The 21665-nt window shown below is 41.9% G+C and overlaps 1 protein-coding gene across 1 annotated transcript in view; it reads right to left on the bottom strand.

The window, feature by feature from the left end:
• The window catches only part of IGF2BP2 (insulin-like growth factor 2 mRNA binding protein 2), a 174482-nt gene that overhangs the window by 15218 nt on the left and 137599 nt on the right, over window positions 1-21665 (bottom strand). Inside the window, exons 6-10 of the mRNA XM_014530533.1 lie at window positions 19922-20056; window positions 14053-14130; window positions 11847-11969; window positions 11362-11497; window positions 8413-8544 (exon numbers count right to left, since the gene is read on the bottom strand). Coding sequence (XP_014386019.1) covers window positions 8413-8544; window positions 11362-11497; window positions 11847-11969; window positions 14053-14130; window positions 19922-20056 — 604 coding nt within the window. The remainder of the gene's footprint in view (window positions 1-8412; window positions 8545-11361; window positions 11498-11846; window positions 11970-14052; window positions 14131-19921; window positions 20057-21665) is intronic.

Raw genomic sequence — 21665 nt, 5'->3', positions numbered from 1 at the left:
TCAACAGCCCCCCTCTGCCGGCCTGGTCGCCCCTAACTGCCCCCCACCGCCAGCCTGGTCGCCCCTTACTGCCCCTCCTGCTGGCCTGGTTGCCCCACACAGCCTGCTGCTCAGTCGTTTGGTTGTCCCTCACTAACCCCCCTGCCGGCCTTGTCACCTGACTCAACCTGTTCGGTTGTTTTGGATGTGACTGCCCCTGGCTCTTTGTGTGTGTATATGCATATGTATATGTATGTATGTGTATGTGTGTATATATATAAATATATATATATATATTTAATCCTCACCCAAGGATATTTTTCTATTTTTTTTTTAAGAGAGAGAGTGGAAGGGAGGAAGAAGGGGGAGTGGGAGAGAGAAACATCAATGTGAGAGACACATTAATTGGCTGCCTCCCACATGCACCCCGACCGGGGCTGGGGATCAAACTTGCAACCAAGGTACGTGCCCTTGACCAGGAGTCCAACTTGCGACCCTGTGGTCCGCAGGCGGCCACTTTAATTGACCAGGGCTTATTTTGTATATTCTTTTAGGCAGGACATTGGCCGGAGTTACCAAAGTCAGGTTAAATGTGCTTTACACACAGCCATGTAAACGCCGACATGCCCATCAGAGGAAAGCTGGGCTCTGGGCACCAATCCCTCACGCCTGCCCTGTGAGAAACCGCCCAGGAAACCCATTCCAACAGTGGTCAGACACGGGGAGGTAAGGGTCCCAGCTTTCACTTGAGGGCCCTTGAGCAAATCTGGTTCCCTCATCTCCTGAATCTCCAGCCGGACTCTGAGCTCCATATCACAACTTTGCCTTATGGCACATTAGGGACAAAATGAAACTGTTCCCCGTTTGAGCTTGGAAAGCAGACTGGCCTCAGAGAAAGAGAGGTGCAATCTCTGTGGGGAGTGCCTCCCAAAGGGGTTCTAGGTGCCCAGAGCACCTGTGGGGCTTATAGAAGCGACCCATCACTGTAGTACAAGCCTTTGCTTTCGTGACTTAGAAAGAGGCTGCAGTGACACCTAATACCCACAAGAGGGGGCTAGGAGACCAGCGTTCTCTTGCACACACACCTCCAATTGTTTGGCTCACTTGGTCCTGCTTTTCTTGAAGAGCATCAGCTCCAGACCCCTGTCTGTGCAGGTCCCTGTTCTGGGGGCTGCCCTGGGCCATGGCAGGTGGGGGCAGAATTGCTGCAGGTTTTCTGCTCAGACAAAGCTCTAGCTTGGGGTAAGGACACTTCTGTGGCAGGTGGGGGCAGAATTGCTGCAGGTTTTCTGCTCAAAGCTCTAGCTTGGGGTAAGGACACTTCTCCCCTCTTCCCACCTGGACAGCCCTCACAGCAGAAGTAATTCTTTTCAATTGCAATTTGCCTTTTCCAGAAACTCAGGTGAGGTCAAGAACACACAGGCTGCACAGCGTGGCTGCTATTCCGGGTTCAAATTCTCTCAACATGAACACTTAAATGTAGATCTACCACTTGGGTTAGGGGAGAGAATGAGCTTTAAAAGGATAAAAAGAACAGATTCCCAGCTCCCTGTGTTATTCGTGAGCTACCACAGCTTAGAAGACTGTGCGGGAAGAGCCCCGGACTCTGCAATCAGGAGCCGGTCTTCCCGGAGGCTCTGCCGCTGGCCTTTGTGTACAAAAGGGGGCTTTTGGAGTCAGAAGGCTCAGAAGGCCCCAGGCTGAACCACTAGCTCTTTACAAGTTGTAGGAATTTATTCAGCTTTCCCGAGCCTCACCCACAGATGGACTAAAATAGGACATTTAGGTCTTATCACACTGACGAGGGGTCATTCAATCATCCATTCATGCAAAAGAGATTTGAGCACCTACTATGTGTGAAGCACTGTTCTAGGTGCTGGGACACAGCTATTCAGACAGAGGTCACACTGCCGCCATGGGTCTTACGTTCTACTGGGGAGGCAATTACTGTGAAGAAAATGAACAGGGCGGTGTGAGGAAGGGGAGCTGCGGGATGAGGGATGGGATGGTGATTTAGCTAGAGGGGGCCGGGAGGACCCCTGGAGGGGTGGCCTCTGAGTTGGGAGGGGATGGAGCCTTGGGAAAGGCACGGGGAAGGGAACATTCGAAGCTCGATTCTCAGAGGTCCAGAGCTAGAAAAGGGGTTGGCCTGTTTGAAGAACAGAAAGGAGGCCAGTATCGCAAAAGTGAATAAAAGCACAGCAGGGTACGGCGGGGAGGCAGGCAGGCGGGATCACGCAGGGCCCTGTGGGCCCAGGTGTGGACATGGATTGACCCCAAGTACAATCGGTACCCCTGGAGGATGTTACGCGGCATTCAATACGGTCGCAGGAGGAAGAATCTGTCACCAGGCATTGCACGGCCGAATGCGTGGGTATTGAATGAGCACTTACTTGTGATAAAACGTGTGGCTTATCCGAGCATACTTTCTATTTCCCATCGGCCCAAGCTTACATGGCATCGATCATCTCAAGTGGAAAAGGACTTTCAAAGCGTGCTTAGTCATAACGATCAGAAAAGTAACCTGTTGACGACCTAAATACATGTTTTCCTCAGTGGGAAAGCAGGTTGTAGCCATCTGATGGACCGAGGCCCCAGGGAGCGGGGAGGCCAGTGTGCAGCCCCAACCCCAATACGGCAGCTGGGCTCACTGTCTCAGTTGGAGGGTCCCGAGCTATTTTATGATGGAGAAGCTACTCTGTTTTTTAGTGTTTCAAAAGCATTATGACCCTGGGGACGGGAGTGGAGGTGTGATGGGGAAGGTGCCGCTGCTAGGGGTGCCCCACCGCCTGCCATGGTCATTATTATCCATGGTTCATGTCAAATTCTGAGTCAGAGGGGACCTGGTGTCTGCCTCTCCCCTATGCTCGACTATGCTGGGGCGGTAGGTAGAAGAGTATATACCAAACACACTTTTGAAAATTAAAAAGGGAAATTTAAACAGTTGGGCCTACTTTTCCTGGAAGAGCTATAGGGTTCTTCATTCCAAGCTGTTTCCTGTGACCATCTGACGCATGATTTAGGTGACACTCTGCAGCATGAAGAAATCAGGCGGTGTGGAGAGGGCAATGGTCTGACATACAAATTATGTTAAAAAATCTAAACAGCTTTAGTATGATAACAGTGTGATGCCACATTGCAAGGAGGGCAGGTGCTCACCCTGGGAACCAGGGATATGAACACGGGCCTGGGAAGGGCAGTAGACTTGGCCAGAGGGATCAGGGTCATGAACAGAGCTCTCCAAGACTCAGAAGGTACACCGTTCTACCCAGCTTGTTCAAGCACCTCCTTATTCCCTCTGTGAGCTCGCCTAGGACAACCTCTGGAGCTGACAGGGACCAGGTAAGCTAGCGTGAGGCAGAGCCAAGATCTGAGCACAGATCTGTCTCATTCTGCAGCCTGGGACCTTGAGCACTGCACCCAGCACTGCTCTCCTGGAACATTCCAAACTCACTGGGTCGGGGGGCCCACGGTGCAAGCTTTGGAAAAGTTCTAATATATTTAGATGTTAGAGCTCTGTTGAGTTTATTGGATACATGAATGAAAAATGAAAACTCATCAGATGTATGTAGAGAATCAGCAGCATGAAAGAGGGGAGCAAGGCAAGCAAAGGACCCCAGTGAATTAATTCAGAAAGGGGGGAGAATTTTTTTTTAAGAGTCACCTGCTTTCTTAGTGAGATTGAAGAGGACAGTGCTTGAGTAGACTGCTATGAGGGAAGACCAATCAGAGAAGTAGATTGATCTTGGAAATTAAAAACATGACTAGAGAAGTAAAAACTCAATAAAAGCCATATATATATGTATGTATGTATATATATGGAAAAGTGCTTTTCCACTTGAGATGATTGATGCCATGTAAGCTTGGGCCGATGGGAAATAGAAAGTATACTTGGATAAGCCACTCATTTTATCACAAGTAAGTGCTCGTGTGTGTATGTGTGTGTGTGTGTGTGTGTACACACACACACACACACACACACACACACTCATAGCAGAACAGACATTCCTGAAAAGCCAATTGGTGCATTAGAAGGTTAACCCCTTCACAACAAAAAGGGAATTAGAGACATGAAGGGTAGAATGAGAGGATCCACTATCCATAAATTGGAAACTCCAGAAGCAGAAAACACAGTGGAATTAGGAGAAGCAATGCTGGAATTAATAAGAGAAGCAAAAGATTTTCCTGAGCAAAGAAAAACTTGAATCTTCAAAGTGCTCAGATTCAGATTTCTGAATTCCAGGGGTAAAGGCAAAATACTACAAAGGCAGAGCACTATCCGACAGAAGGGCAAAAGTTCCCTACAAGAGAGAGAATCAGGGAAGTAGCACACTTAAAAGGAGATGCTAAATGTTTTCAAAATGCTAGAGGAACTATGGCCCTAGAACTTCTAAATATCCAGCTGGACTTCCATTCCTGTGTGAGGGAATCAGAAAGGAATTTTCAGACACAGAAAGGTAGAGAAAGTATACTACTTATGTATTATTCCTGAAAAGAATTGTTCGAGGCAGTACTCCAAACAAACAAACAACTCAAAAAAAAATTAGAGGATATGGAACGTAAGAACTGTCTGCAGTGAGCAAAGAAACCAATAAAGGTATAGTTAATCCTTTTTCTTTTAATCCTTATCCAAGGGTATGTTTTCATTGCTTTTAGAGAGAGAGCAAGGGGGGACAGAGAGGGAGAAACACTGATGTGAAAGAGAAGCATCAATCGGTTGCCTCCTGTATCTGCTCTAAACTAGGACCGAGCCCACAATCCAGGCAAGTGCCCTGACTGGGAAATGGACCATGACCTCCTGCTTCATAGGTCGAAGCTCAACCACTGAGCCAAGCTGGCCGGGCTGGAATGAATACTTTTAAGAAAAAGATAAATCAACAAAACTATGCCAACAACTTAGAGAAATCATATAGCTTACGAGTGTTAGAGGCTGAGATGTTTCACAGCTAGGTCTTATCAAATCTTCAAGAAACAGAAAATACCAACATATTCGTCAATTTCCCAAGTGTAGTAAAAGTTAGTCATCTTTCCCATTCATTCTTTGAGAAGAAGCCTGCTGTTAAAACTGTCCAGAGAATATAAGGCTATAGTAATCACAGTGTAAAAACAAAATGAGTAATGGGACAGAGTCCAGGAATGACTAAGTGGGAATTCAGTGCATGGCAAAGCTGACATTTCAAGTTGAGTGATAAAAGGGTACATTACTCAATAAATGATTTTGGGGAAAATTGGCTATCCATTTGGGAAAAAAACACAACGAAAACAAAGCCAGATTCCTATCTCAAAGTATAAGTCAAAATAAATTCCCTAGGAGGTACAGATGTAAATATAAGCAACAATTCCCCCAAACCAGCAACTAAAAATTACTATAAGTAAACACAGGGATGGGAAAAGGTTCCTTCCTTAGCATGACATCAGAGGCAAGGAATCCATAAAGGGAACATCACTGATTTAGCTACCTTCATTCTTAACATTTCCACACAAATTCTGTTGACAGGAAATCCGTGAGAATTTAAATGGCACCTCTCCTTTGATGTAGTAACTGTAATCTTAGAGAATTTTCATATTCACATACTTGTGCAAAGACTTCTGTATACAGATATTCATTTCTACACTCTCTGTAGCAAAGAAAACCTGGAAACAATCTAAATGTCTAAAACTCATGTGATTAGAAAAACTATAATAAATTCATCCAATGGAATTTATTAATTTAACCAGTAAGGAGAATTAGGTCCAGCTATGGAAAGATGCTGATAAAACATAAAAAATAACTTCTAATTCACTCCATTTGTATTTTTCAATAATATGATTGTATATATGCTGAGGAAACATTTTAAATATATGTAAACATAGTAGTGTTATATTTCTGGAGAATGGCTGGTGAGTAAAATTTGGGTAAGAGAAGGAAGGCTGAAGGGAAACAGTTACATTTTACTTCATGCAATAGTTTGTTCACAATATATATATTTTAAATTATTATGGCACAGGACACCACAAATAAAGCGAAGAGAAATGATAAACTGTTGAAAAAAAACATTTACAATATGACAAATGGTTAAGAGCCTTAATATGTAAACAGTTGTTACAAATCATTAAGAAAAAGATGGCCCTGACCGGTTTGGCCCAGTGGATAGAGCATCGGCCTGCGGACTGAAGGGTCCCAGGTTCGATTCCGGTCAGGGGCATGGCCTTGGCTGTGGGCACATCCCCAGTAGGGGGCATGCAGGAGGCAGCTGATCGGTGTTTCTCTCTCATCGATGTTTCTAGCTCTCTATCCCTCTCCCTTCCTCTCTGTAAAAAAATCAATAAAATATATATATTTTTAAAAAGTTTAAAAAAAAAGAAAAAGATGAAAAATACAGAGGATGACTCCCATTTTAGATGATCAATTTTAGAAGTAGTTTGTTTTATTATATCTCCCCCCACCCCCATTTAAGTATTTAGGTTGAGAGGGTAGCCTGGCCTTATGTTACCTTCTGTAGGCAGTATATACAGTCTTTCTCCTAAGAAATGAAGTGTGTCTCAATGCCACTGACTTGTGCCAAACTCATTCATTCTCAAATCTCATAGCAAAGATATGAGGACGTGCCCCTCTTGTAGCTATTTTGCTCCTGGGAACATCAACAATCCCTCCTGGAGCATTATGCTAAGTGAAATAAGCCAGTCAATGAAGGAAAAATACCACATGATCTCACTCATTCATGGATAATAGAGACCATTATAAACTTAGGAACAATAATAGATACAGAGGCAGAGCTGCCTCAAACAGATTGTCAAACTGCAGCGGGAAGGCCGGGGAGGGTTGGGGGGCAGGAGGGAAGGGGGTAAGAGATCAACCGAAGGACTTGTATGCATGCATATAAGCATAACCAATGGACATAAGACACTGGGGGGTAGGGGAGGCCAGGGGATTGTCAAGGGCGGGGAAAAAAAGGACACATATGTAATACCCTTTGTAATACTCACACACACACACACACACACACACACACACACACACACGGCTTAATATTGGGCTCCTATCCTTTAGTTTAAGGGAAAATGGATATAATTTTAAATAAATGGTACAGAGATTTAGAAATGACTCAGATCTGTGTATAAACAGATTGCAGAAATGTGTAAGTTCTTGTGACTAAGGACATGGCTGCCACTCATGTCGGTATTTTGTGGTAAAACAGCAGAGTAGGTTTATCCTGTCTCTCTACAGATAACCCAAAGCACTAGAAAGAAAGGAGTGGCTAAGGTAATGTTCACCAACTGGATTCTTCCCATTTAAACAGTATAAACGTTGGGGGAGAGAAAGTTTGCTTTAAGAATAAGCTGTATGTATATAGAGTTCAGGATAAAAAACCAGCTGGCAGCCCAGCGGTGTGGCTCAGTGGACCTATGAACCAGGAGGTCATGGTTCGATTCCTGGTCAGGGCACATGTTCGGGTTGTGGGCTCGATCCCCGGTGGGGGGTGTACAGGAGGCAGCCAATTGATGATTCTCTCTCATCGTTGATGTTTCTCTCTCTATCCCCCTCTGCCTTCCTCTCTGAAATCAATAAAAATATATTAAAAAACAAAAAAACCAGCTGGCAAGTATCCTGCCCCCCACTCCCACTTTGGTGATGCCCTGATTCTGAACAAAGCTCGTGAGTGGGAGTCGCAAGCAGGCAACAAGCAGAAAACTCGTAACTTCCCATTTCTTCTTCTGTTATTAAATGTGATTCCAACAACAGTTACTGAGAGCCCACTAAACGCCAGGCATTGTTCTAAGTATTTTGAAACACTGTGTATTATTTTCTTTTAAAATCTGCCTAGTATTAAAACAGAATGCATTTGAGTTGCAGACATAGGTGGGAAAGAGACATCCAGGTAGCCTAGCATTTTATTTATCTATTTTTAAAAACGTATTTTTATTGATTTCAGAGAGGAAGGGAGAGGGAAAGAGAGATAGAAACATCAATGATGAGAGAAATCATTGATGGGCTGCCTCCTGCATGCCCCACACTGGGGATGGAGCCTGCAACCCGGGCATGTGCCCTCGGCCGGAATCGAACCGGGGACCCTTCAGTCCAAAGGCCGACGCTCTACCCACTGAGCCAAACTGGCTAGGGCTAGCCTAGCATTTTAATGAATGAACAGCACTCAGGAAGAGTCTTATTTGAACGAACAAATCCTTTTTTTTACAATCAACAGGCTTCTAGTGAATGTCTTTGCTAATGGATTCTTTCTTTCCTATTATATTTAATAGTACATGTTTAGAGGAAGGTGGAATAATATCAATCTGTCCATTAGGAAGAAGTCTAAGACATGCTGGATTCCTCCTACGGTCACTTATGAGCAAGGCCTCCACGTTCAAGCTTTAGCTCTGAGCAACACAGCAGAGCCATGCTGCTGCCTGGAAGTGCCCAGAGCGTGAGCAACCCTCTAAAGCTGAGCTACTTACAGCGAACGGGTGGTAGGGGGGAGGAGGAGGAGGAGGTCCTCGGGGCCCCGCGTGTGGAGGCAGCACAGATAATCCTGTTGAAAAGATGCCAAGTGCGCTGAGGTTCAACCCCGGGATCAGGTTGGCTTGTTGCTGGGAACAGAAATGGAGAACAAGATGAAGGAAGGCGAGCAGAGTCCCAGCTTGCCTGGGTAAACCTCCATCTCCTGCCACCGCGGCACCAGGGACTCCTCATGAGCTCTGCCCCAGCCCTGCAACCTCTTCCCCACCCTGCTGCTGGGGTGGGCTCTCCAAACCTCAACGTGACCACGGTGTTCCTCCAAAGTTTCTCTGCCACCCTTGAGAGTATCTACACATCTCAGCAGCAAATGAGGCTCTTCCTGGGGACCCAGGCCATGTTACCAGCCTCTCTGCTGCCAACCTCTCCTCCCCAACCTGCCACTCCTGTGCCTCTCACCTCTGGGCCCCAGTACACTTTGTCCACCCTGCAAGGAACGTGCTTCTCTCGCTCCTCACCTGGCTGAGTCCTACTCATCACGTGGGTTTCACCTGAGCGTAGGTGTCCCCTCATCGGGGAAGCCTTCTCTCACCTTGAAGGCCTCATCCACATGCCCTTTCTGTGCTAACATACCTACATTTCCTTAGAGAGCACTCCCCACATGGTATGTGTATCACCTGCGTAGGTACCTCTTCCCCTTGCAGACATAACTTCCTTGTGCACGGAGACTGTCTTGTGTTGTGGGCTCAGTGCCAGGTACATAGTAAGTACTCAATAAATACTTGTTGAATGGATATGTTTCACACATACTGGATTAACAGTTGTTTCCTAACTCTATCTAGGACACCACATATGGAATCTCCGTGTCCAGGTGCAGAATGGTTCACAACTTTGGCCTTTTCACCATTTGGTTACCAGCTTCGTGATCATCTCACTTGCTTGTTTATTTCACATTCAAACATGGGGATGCTCCCATAGGCTAGAGTCAAGGTGTTCCCGCCCCATCACCCATTTTAATAGTTTTTCATGAAAGTTGCATATAAGATTACTTTACTTCTGCATCTTCTCAATTGTTCTTCTTGGTATTTGCCCCTTTCCTTTCTTACTTGGCCAGATTTGGCTTTATGTTCAAGGATCGTTTCGCGGTCTCTGTCCAGCTTTACTCTAGTGATAACCACCTTGCTGGGGTGAATGCCCCCATGAGCAGTTGTACCGCTCGCTTTCTCCCACTGCACTCGTTCAATGTAGATGGCACATTTCTTCCTGTAAACCTGGACAACTTTGCCAATTTGCTGCTCTTTGTAGTGTCCTTAAACCTGAACTTCATCATCCTTTCGGATGGGCGCGGATGGAACACTGTACTACTGTCTCAGCTCTTTGGGAAGAGAAGATAATCTCCCTGTGAATGTGGGAAGGTGCTTTGAAATGCCTCTTATGGTTCCTGCTCTGGTCAGAAGTCAAAAGGGTCTGAATTCATCGGCCGCTGGCACTTCAGCGGTGGCCGCAAAAGGGATAGAGTCGAACTTTAAGTACACAGCCCATCAAAGGCAGACAGAGGTAGTCACCCACCCTGGCCTGTGTCCAACCTTCTCCTTCTCCTGCCTTTGTCTCCTCAAACCCTAAGCAGATCTCTAACATCTTCCTTCTTTTCTGCAGCCAGGGTTGCCTACCAACTTGCCTTCTTTTAGAATGTTTGGAACAGTAGGGCTGGGGTCCTTAACCTTTACCCAACTGGATATCTAAGATCTAGTAGTTTTGCTATTCATCGATCAGTGTGTGACTTTGGTACAGACATGAATGAATCTACGTGGTAGGCTCAGGTGAAGACAATTGGCGCACCCAGACCTTTTTAGGGTGTTCAAAGAAAGAGATGTTTCTTGTAAGATGTCAAGATCCCTAAAGAAAATGAGATCACTGGATGCTAATGACACTTCTACAGACAAACACACACACATGGGGAGAGAAGGTCACGCTTCTCGTCATGTCTCGCAAGTGCCACGTGATGTGGCTGCTCAGGTGGGAGAGAGAGCACTGACCTGAGGAAGGGGGTAGGTGCTGTGGGATGTGCTGCAGGAAGGGAACTGCGTTGAACCTACACAGCTCTTTGTTAGCATTTATTCCTCTGAAATGTTACCAGGCCTACGATTTGCTGTAAGGACATCCAAAGGGGGGAGGGTGCAGTGGATGATGATGGTTCAGATGAAACAAAACAGGCCACGAGTTGATAACCGTGGAAGCTGGATTATGGGGTTAGGAGGACGCATTACAGCATCCTTTCCTCTTCAATATATGTTAGAAAATCATTATTATAGAAAATAAAAACATTTACTGAGTTGAGTTTTGGCAATGGACAAATACTTTTAAAATTTCTTATGCCAGACTGGTGTCTTCCTATTATAAAGTGGGAACTACATAGCAATAATAGGAAAGATAAACCCAACTCAGTCTGTTAGAAATATTAGAGCTGAGGTGGTTGACAATATTTATTAGGTAATTTAAAAGAGCAGATCATTAAGCAAGAGATGAAAATCAGAAGTTCATTTTAAAGTATTTACTTTTACAACTGGAAATTGGGGGAAAAACCCACCTTCCTAATATAAAAGCTATTTTTATATGTAGCCTTCGTCATTTTGATACATATTATTTTACATAATTATAACTCCAATTTTATACACTTTTATATACTTTTCTTTACTAACATTATATCATAGACGATTCCTTATTTTAAAATTTTCAGTTACGATTTTAATGGTTTCACACTATTTTGTCCAGTGCATTTATCGTAATGGTCTCCTGATTAGTTTAATGCCCTTGCCCCAAGAAGGCAGCAATAACTCTGCATACCTATTAGAAGATGTTTCTTCTCTATCTGAAGGACAACTATTCTTAGAGAGGCTTGAATTCTACCGAAAACATGTGAAAACCAGGAGAAGAAAGCATTAGGCACTTACATTTACAGCCAGCATGTCATTTTCAAAGGCCTCACGTAGCTTCTTCATAATCTCCATCTCAGCACTGGCACAGGCCTCGACTGTGCCCTTCACAGTGATGGTTCTTTCAGGGTTGTATATGCTCAAATCCTGCAAGCTGGCCACCAGGAAAAAAACCAGAAATTTGCTTTTATCATAAGGATAAATAAATCCCAGAGGATAACAAACAAGTCTTGGTGGAGACGGTGGGGAGAAGACCGAATTTCCTCACCACACACTGAAGTACAGAACACTTACCACCTTATCTCAAATCTTGCTAGTGACAGATCACATCTATAGTAAAATATTTTATTGGTAACTATGTATTTGTCTTTATGGTTTTGGAGATAACTATGTGACTTCTGATTACACTCCCATTTTATAGAAAAGCAGATGAATGAACTGGGCATAGCAAGATGACCAAATACTCCATTACTGGGCACAACGAATCTGAATGGGTGGCTTACGATGAAATTGTTATCTTGGTCCCAGTTTCATGTTCAATTTTCTTCAAATTTCTGCCTTCTTTTCCAATAAGTCTTCCAACCAAGCCATTGTGGGCCAAGATTTTCAGAGGAATCTCTTCGGTTCTAAAAAAGACAACCAACAATTTAACATTTAAGGTGGAAAAGGCGATTGCTTCCCCAAAGGCTATTACCTTCTTTTGTTTTTCTTACAAATAGAAGCTGTTTTGTTCAGGTACCAAGTGGTAATGAGCTTTAGGAGAGGAGTCCCTTACTAATCCCAGTGCGTGAATTCTCATTAACATAAGCCAAGCCATGATGATTATACTCCCCTGCTGTGCCTGATTAGGAGTAAGTCCAAGAGGTAGACATGGACAATGAGATATAAGGAGAAATCTGTTAGGTGACTTTAGGAAGGCTTTCCTTGCTCTTAAAAAGGTACAAGGGTTGCCCTGGCCAGTTTGGCTCAGTGGATAGAGTGTCGGCCTACAGACTGAGGGGTCCCAGGTTTGGTTCCAGTCAAGGGCATGTACCTCAGTTGCGGGCACATCCCCAGTAGGGGGTGTGCAAGAGGCGGTTGATCGATGTTTCTCTCTCATCGATGTTTCTAACCCTCTATCCCTCTCTGTAAAAAAATCAATAAAATATATATTTTTTAAAAAGGTACAAGGGTTAATGACATTAGTCAGATGACAAACCAGAAAGCTTCACATCCTCCTACCCTCCCTGCCCCCCCCCCGAGAGATACCAAGTTAACAACAGACAAATACCTCTATGAGAACCCTAGAGATCAACTGAGAAGCTATAGCACCCAGGCTATTATAAAACCAAGAAGAAATTCCAGCAAAAGGGGAAGGAAAATTGTGGTATCTGGCATGCCTGTTCATGTTCCTTCCCCTACACAGCATAGCCAGGAGCAACTAAGAAGCAATCCTTCATACCAGGGTTCCTCCCTTTAAAACAAAAACAAAAGACTGGAGTATGAGTCCAACATTCTGGATTGTCTGGGGGCTACCCAAGAGATTGGTTTCTGTCTCTCCTGACTTGGAGGGCTGACGAGACTGGCACCGGAGTGTGGAAGGTGGTGAAAACAGAGGTAACCAGTATGTTAGAGCTGCAGTTACACAGTCAGAAGCCAGGGGGAGAAAGAGATCAAAAAGGTTTGAGAGATCTAGAACCTGCAGCCAGGCTCATTAGTGAAGTTCTTCCCTGAATGAAGTCAGGAGGCAAAGACAGAGAGGTGGCTGTAAATTCCAGCAAAAACACTACAAGACATACAAAGAAACAGGGAAACAATGACTAACCAAAGGATCAAAAGAAAACTCCAGAAACGGATCCTAGATGCAGGCCTATGAACTACCTGACAAAGAATGTGAAAAACTGTCATAAAGCTACTCAATGACCTAAAAAAGACCAGACGACTAAAGGAAATCAGAAAAATGATGCATGTACAAAATAAGAACCAATAAAGAGACAGAAACTATAAAAAACCAACCTAACAAATAATAAAGCTAAAGATAACAAAACTAAACTGAAAATTATATTTAAAAGGTTCAATAGCAGACATAAACAGGCAAAAGAAAAATATCAGCAAACTTGAAGACTGATCATTTGAAATCAAGAGGAGAAAAAAGAATACAGGAAGGCAAAGAGAGGCTAAAGGACACTATAGTGATCAATATACACATCATGGGAATCCATAAGGAGAAGAAAGAGAAGGGGCAAAGAGCTTATTAAAAAAAAAAATAATGATGGAAACCTGTCCAAATCTGAGGAAAGAAATGGACATATAGATTCAAGATGCTCTTTCAACTAGGATAAATCCAAAGAGAACCACACTGAGACATATTGTAACCCATGTGTCTAAAGTCAAAGACAAAAGACAAAGCACAATCTTTTTTCTTTTTTTTTTATTCCTCACCCAAGGACATTTTCCCCCCACTGATTTTTGGAGAGTGGAAAGAGAGAAAGAGAGAGAGACAGAGAGAAAGAGAAACATCGATGTGAGAGAGACACATTGATTGGTTGTTTCCTACATGCACCCTACTGGGGCTGGGAAGTGAGCCTGCAACCGATGTACATGCCCTTGACTGGAATTGAACCTGTGATCTTTCAGTCTGTGGGCCAATGCTCTAACTACTGAACCAAACTGGCTAGGGTGACAAAGGACAATTTTGATAGCAGCAAGATAAAAGTATTAGTCACATACCTAGGAGTTTCCATATTATCGGTGGATTTCTCGGCAGAAATTTTGCAGGCCAGGAGTGAGTGGGATGATATATTCAAACTGCTGAAAGAAAAAACTGTCAACCAGGAATACTATATGTGGCAAATTGTCCTTCAAAAATGAAGGAGAAATAAGACTTTTCCATGAAAACAAAAGCTTAGAGAGTTCATGCCTATTAGAATTGCTCTACAAGAAACTTTAAGTTGAAATGAAAGCACAGTAGATAGCAACACAAAGTCATAAAAATGTAAGATTCTTTAATAAAAATACACAAACACAATAACCTACACTATAGTAACTTGATGCATAAAATTTAAATGACAAAAACAAAAACGGTAAATCTATGTTAATGGGTATATAATACATAAATAATAATTTGTGACATCAATAACAAAGTAGAGGTACAAGAACGTATGGGAGGGGAAATGGTGATGGAAGGAGACTTGACTTGGGGTGGTGAACACACAATATATTCATGATGTATTATAGAATTACACACCTGAAAACTACGTAATTTCGTTAACCAATGTCACCCCAATATATTCAATAAAAATTATAGATGGTCAAGGCTCATATGGGAGGCAACTGATGGATGTTTCTCTTATATTAATGTTTCTCTCTCTCCTTTCCTTTCTCTCTAAAGTCAATAATAATAATAATAAAACATATCCTCATGTAAGGATTAAAAAAAGATAAGCGAAATTTGAACAGACCAATAATAAGTAAGGAAATTGAATGAATAACCCAAAACCTTCCAACACAGAAATGCCCCAGGACCTGACGGCTTCCCTGAAGAAGTCTACCAAACATTTAAAGAAGACTTAATTTATAGCAATCCTTCTCCATCTCTTACAAAAGACTGAAGAGGAGTGAACACTTCCAAGCTCATTCTATTAGGTCAGCTTTACTCTAATACTAAAGCCAAAGAAGACACCTCAAAAAAAAAACAAAACCAACTAACCAAACAAAACTACTGACCAGTATTCCTGATTTTGAATGTTGATGCAAAAATCCTTTTAAAATTTACCACAAAATTGAATTTGAAAGCACATAAGAAGGACTATATACTATGACCAAGTGGGATGTATTCCTGGAATGCAAGGATAGTTCAACATATAAAAATCAATTAATGTAATATACCACATTAACAAAGTGAGAAACAAAACCCACAGGATCACCTTGATACAGAAAAGGCATTTGACAAAATTTAATATATTTTCATGATAAAAACACACAACAATCTAGGAATAGAAGAAAACTACCTCAACATTATAAATTCCATTGCGAAAAGCCCACAGTGAACATCATATTCAATAGTGAAAGACTGACATCTTTTACTTTAAGATCAGGAACAAGACAAGGAAGCTTGCTCTTACCACTTCCATTCAACATAGTAGTGGAAGTCCTAGCCAGAGCAATTAGTTAAGGAAAAGAAATAAAATGTGTCTAAATTGGAAAGGAAGAAATAAAATTATCTCTATTTGCTAATGACATTATCTTATATGTTAAAAACCCTAAAGATTCCACACAAAAAAACTGTTACAATAAACTAATACAGCAACATCATAGATACACAATTTACACACACAAATCAGTTGTGTTTCTATCTACTAAAAATAAACCATCTGAAAATGAAATTAAACAATTCCATTTACAATAGCATCATAGAATAAAATATTTAGGAATAAACATAACCAAGGAAGTAAAAGACTTATACAATGAAACTATAAAACACTGCTGAAAAAATAAAAGACAACAGAAATCAATGGAAGGATATCCTACATTCATGGACTGGAAGACTTAATATTGTTTCAATGTTCATACTACCCTAAGTAATCTACAGATGCAATGCAACCCCTATCAAAACCCCAATGACAACTTTTGCAGAAATAAAAAAATTCATTCCAAAATTTGTATGGAATATCAAAAGACCTTGAATAATCAAAACAACTTTGAAAAAGAACAAAGTGGGAGGACTCACATTTCCTCATTTCAAAAACGTATTACGAAGCCACAGTAATCAAAACAGTGTGGCACTGCATCAAGAGACAAATAAACCAAATGAAAGGAATAGAGATCCTAGAAACAAACCCTCAAGTATATGGTCATATGATCTTTGAAAAGGGTGCCAAGGATACATAATGGGGAAAAGATAGTCTCTTCAACAGTGTTGGGAAAACTAGGTATGCATAAGCAAGAGAATGAGGCTGGACCCTTATCTTACTCCATATACAAAAATTAACTCAAAATGTACTAAAGACCTAAATGTAAAACTTAAAACTATAATATTCCTAGAAAATACACAGAGTAAAAGTTCCATGATATTAGACTTTTGCAATGATTTCTTGGCTATGACACCAAAGCACAGGCAAAAAAAAAAAAGAAAGAAAAAATAAACAAATGGAACTACATCAAGCTTAAAATTTTTTCTGTATCAAAGAACACAATCAAAAGTGAAAAGACAGTCTATGGCAGTGATGGCGAACCTTTTGAGCTCGGCGTGTCAGCATTTTGAAAAACCCTAACTTAACTCTGGTGCCAGTGGAAGAAAATATTTGCAAATTAGGTATCTGATAAGGGATTGATATCCAGAACATATAAATAACTCCTACAACCCAACAATTAAAAAAAAATCGAATAACCTGTTTAAAAATTGTGCAAAGGACTTGACAGACATTTCTCTAAAAATGATATACAATTGCCAACAAGCATAAAAAGGACTCTTGGCATCACTAATCATCACAGACATGCAAATACAAATGACAACGAGGCATTGTGAATACAAAATACTACCTCACACCCAATTAATATATCTACTATCAAAATAACAGAAAATAACAAGTGTTGGTGAGAATCTGGAGAGATTGGAACCCTTGTGCACTGGTGGTGCAACTGCTATGGAAAACAGTGCGGAGGCTTCACAGAACAATTCAGATAGAACTGCCATATAGTCCAGCAACCTCACTTCTGGGTATATATCCAAAAGGATTAGAAGCAGGGCCTCAGAGAGATATTTGCACACGTGTGTTAATAACAGCACTATTTACAATAGCTAAAACACAAAATCCTGTCACATGCCACAACACAGATGAATCTTGAGGATATTACGTTAAGTGAAATAAGCAAGTCACAGAAAGACAAGTACTGTATGATTCCACTTTCTTTCAGAGAAAGAAAAAGTAGAATGGTAGTTACCAGAGGTTGGAGGGAGAGGGAAAAGGGGAGTTGCTGATTAATGGGCAACGAGTTTCGGTTTTGCAGGATGAGGAAGTGCTAGAGGCAGGCCCGTTTCACAACAATGTGAATACACTGAACACTACTGAACTGTATACTGAAAAATGGTTAAGATGGTAACTTTTATGTTATGTGGTTTTATTACCACAATAAAAAAAGAAAAGAGCAAAGATGCCTTCTCTTTCAGCTTCTGAATATTATCCTGTGGGGACACAGGTCTGAAATCACTACAGCCATCGTGTCATCACCAGGAAGCTATCGGACACCTTGAAGATGGTGAAGTGGAAAGAAAAGTCATGGGTCTTTGAATCCAGGAGCCAAATGACCTTGGAGTTTTCTGACCTTAGGACTTCCTACTATGTGGCATCATAATTGCTTCCTATTGCTGCAGCCACTTACGTTTTCTGCTATTGAAATCAAGAGCATCTAACAGATGCATTATTACTGCCTCAAAATACATGGATGCTTGAAGAAGCTCCACTAGAGTGTAACTTTGAGAGGGCAGGGCATACTTATTTATTAATTTATTTATTTAGGTTAGTTGTGTTCACTGGCATATAGAGCAGTGCCTGGCACATAGTAGGCACTCAATAAATATTTGGTAAATGAATAAAATGAAAGTTTAGGATCCCTCTTCCCCTACAACCTCTACCTCCTACTCATCCCCCTCAGGGCTCAGTTTAAATGTCACAGAGAGGCTGTCTCTGAAATCCCCAATCTCCTCCCATCTCCCCTGAAGCCTTGGTTAGGGCTTCCAGTAATAAAGTCATTTTCCACCATCACCACTTTTCATAGCTGTGCTTCACTACATGCTGGTGTGATTACTTGTTTAGTGAACATCTCTCCCACTGGATTGTAGGCTCCATGAAAGCAGGCCTGGGTCTTGTTCATGACTGTAGCCTCAACCCCCACACAGTGCTTAACACAGTGGGCCACCCAAACATTTATTTCAAAGATATTCAAACTCTATCTTGGCTCTACACAAAAACTTAAATACGTAATTTATAAATCAGTCTTGTTAATTATTTAGAATATTGAAAGTTGCTTGATACCTAGGTTGAAGGACCAAAGAGTGTGTTATTTTAAAAGTTTTCAATAACTTGGATGAGGGAGGAACTTCTTCAAATTAAGCCATGGCATTTTGGGGGGGGGGGTTAAAAGCCTGCAATACAGTAAATGAAAGAAATTAACTGTTCATAAGTGAAAGGTTAGAGTCCCTTATGAAATCTAAGAATAGATTTGTAATGTGTTTTTGTTTGTTTTTAGGACTACTTTCCTCTTTTTGGCTTTGGAGCACTCTTATTTGACATTATTTGCTAAATTAATTTTATATTCAATTCATCCCTCTGTACTTCTCTATGAAAGTGCCACCAATGCCCATAAGTGGATTTTGCCAAACTGCATAGAACCCTTTTTATTACATTATCTATTCAATTACCACTAATTTGTTTGTAATAAAAATGCAATTGCTTTAGTAAGAACTGTATTTGCCCTTCAAATGGATACAACACTCAGGAATCCTAAGAAGTATTTTGTAAAAGAAAAGGAGGAGACAGAAGAAAACAGAGAGGAAGAAGAATAAAGTAGCTACCCACACTACCAGTATCTACTACTAAAGGAAATGTAATTCAATTTTAAAAGCGTGCAAGTGGCTTAGGGGCAGATGACAAAAACCTTTCCCAGGCCCTAACCGGTTTGGCTCAGTGGATAGAGCGTCGGCCTGTGGACTGAAGGGTCCCAAGTTCGATTCCGGTCAAGGGCATGTACCTTGGTTGCGGACACATCCCCAGTAGGAGGTGTGCAGGAGGCAGCAGCTGATCGATGTTCCTCTCTCATCGATGTTTCTGATTCTCTATCCCTCTCCCTTCCTCTCTGTGAAAAATCAGTAAAACATATTAAAAAACAAACAAAACAGCTTTCCCAGAACAGTAAGTGATGGTTTTGATGACAGTGCACCTTCTATACCTGCACTGTCCAACGTGACAGTCATTAGCCATACATGTAACGATTCAAATCTGAATAAATTAAAAGATTCAGTTCCCCCATTGCACTAGTCACATTTCCAGCACTCCATAGCAACATGTAGCAAATCACCATCTTATTGAATAGGGCAGATATAGAACATTCCCATCACTGCATGACACTGTACAGCACTGGTCTACTATGTATTCCTACCAATAATTATTACCAGTGAGTGATGGGCAGATATAGAACATTCCCATCACTGCATGACACTGGACAGCACCGGTCTATGTATTCCTACCAATAATTATTACCAGTGAGTGACGAAAGCATTAGGATCGTCAGGAGAAACACACAAATGGAGAAACTGCCATATTATAAATGCACAAGATCTGTTTTCCACTGTATTCTCTTTGGAAACAAATTTCTTAAAAATAATCCTTCCCTGCTCCCTTCACTTAGTAAGAGTTACAGCTTTATGCCATTTTTTATGCCAATAAGCATAAAAAAGACTCTTGGCATCACTAATCATCACAGACATGCAAATATAAATGACAATGAGGTATTGTCCCTGAGAAAAAATGTATTGTGTTCCATGAATGAGAACCTACTCTTAATCTCTGCTGAGTGACGTGGACATGGCACGCAAACTTACATTTTGGTCTCATCAGCCTCCTTATGCATGATTTCAAGAATCATGCGGCACGCTTCCGAGGTCCCCTCTGGGGTGGCGTGGATGGTGACGGGCTTCTCCGCGGCCCCAGAGTTTTCCTTCCTATGGATGTCTACCCTGTGGGAAAAGAATCAGGAGCCATAGCACGTCGTCACTGGGGACAGGATCCTAGTTCGTCCCAAGACGGGGCCGCACCAGCCAACGTACAGCAAGGACACAGACAGACAAGGCGTGGTCATCAGCACGTTTGCAACCAGTGCCATTCCCCACGGCGGCAAGCAGTGCAGGGGGTCTTGTGCCAAACTCGAATTCTTTGCGGCTCCATTTAGCAGGGCGTATTTCTGACGGCGCGCTGTGGGACAAGGGACCCCGGCCAACTTGGTCATGAAGCCAGTTGGGTAAATGAAGTATTTTGCGCTGTCTTTCAGATGACCGTAGAAGTGAGGAGTAAAGTGAGCAGGGTTAATACGCACGTCGGCACAGTGCCACTCTCTGAACTGACGGCAGCTTTTTAAAGCCATGTGTTAATCCAAATCCAAACACAAATTCAAGCAAGCCTTAGATATCTGAGTGTGGAGAGAAAGCAGAGGCATCCCTCGCTCTGCCTAAGTTTTGGTTTCCTTGCCACTGGCAGCCTGCCTTCCTCTAGCTCTTAAAGCTCATGGCTCAGCGGCCTGATGACTGTATCAGGCTTCTCAAGGTAGTCATGGCCCGACTTATTTTTGTTAATTTTTCAAAATCACATAATTGACTGCATCCCCTTTTACTCTGTTAGAAAGCCCAGATCCAAGTCTTCAGCCTACTTCTAAAAAACAGGCACACACGCTGAGCACTAACCTTGCTTCTATTTAAACGTGTGGCACTTTTAAAGCCACTTTAAACAATTTTTTTTGAACAAAAAAGACAAATAAATAAAAATCACTTTACATAAAGTGAAGAAAACTTAGAGAGGACAAAAAGGGCTGATTTTAAAATAAAAGGATCATCAGTTAGTATGTCCCCTCTCTACTGTCCCTTTATTTCACTCCCATGATAATGAACTCTGGGACACAAAATAAATTTCCATTATTTGGGAGTAACTCAGATGCTTTAAGAAAAACTGTGTTTTCTCTTTCACGTTACAAGACACTCTATCCATGGCCTGAATAAAATGCACGAGGCATGTGAGTAATTGTCAGTAATTTGCTGCTTTGCAATTTAAGTGCTTTCATAATAATTACAGTAGGTCCTCAGGTTACGTCGGAGATCCGTTCCTACGGCGCGACGTATTTCCCTGTGAGTCGGAACCCACCTACATAAGCACCTACGTCACTCACCTGGAGCACATACACAGCAGTAATGAAGTGAAACAGTAAAAAAAAAAAAAAAAAAATTTAAAAAAAAAAAAACAATTCCTGACCTTTACTTGTGGTAAAAAAATAATAAAAAACATAAAGCACGTATGTACATACGTTGAAATGACGGAACTATTTTTTTTATATAAATAAATGGGAGATGGCGATGTACGTCGACGTAACCCGAGGACTGTCTATACTACATTCAATCTGCCTGACTGTCCTAATTTTCACAATAATCTTTGCTTACAGAAGAAGCAACTGATGCTCAGAGAGATGAAAATTTTTCCCAGATCGTAAAGCCATTACGTGGTAAAACTTGAACAAGGGTCTTTGCTTTGAAGTCCTATGCTTTCTTGGTTACATCTTGCTGTGGTCATATGAACATAGAA

Source organism: Myotis brandtii, unplaced genomic scaffold, assembly GCF_000412655.1.
Source record: "Myotis brandtii unplaced genomic scaffold, ASM41265v1 scaffold118, whole genome shotgun sequence".
Classification (NCBI taxonomy): Eukaryota; Metazoa; Chordata; class Mammalia; order Chiroptera; family Vespertilionidae; genus Myotis; species Myotis brandtii.
Note: the sequence above shows the minus strand (reverse complement) of the source record. Positions and strands in the feature narration are given on the sequence as shown.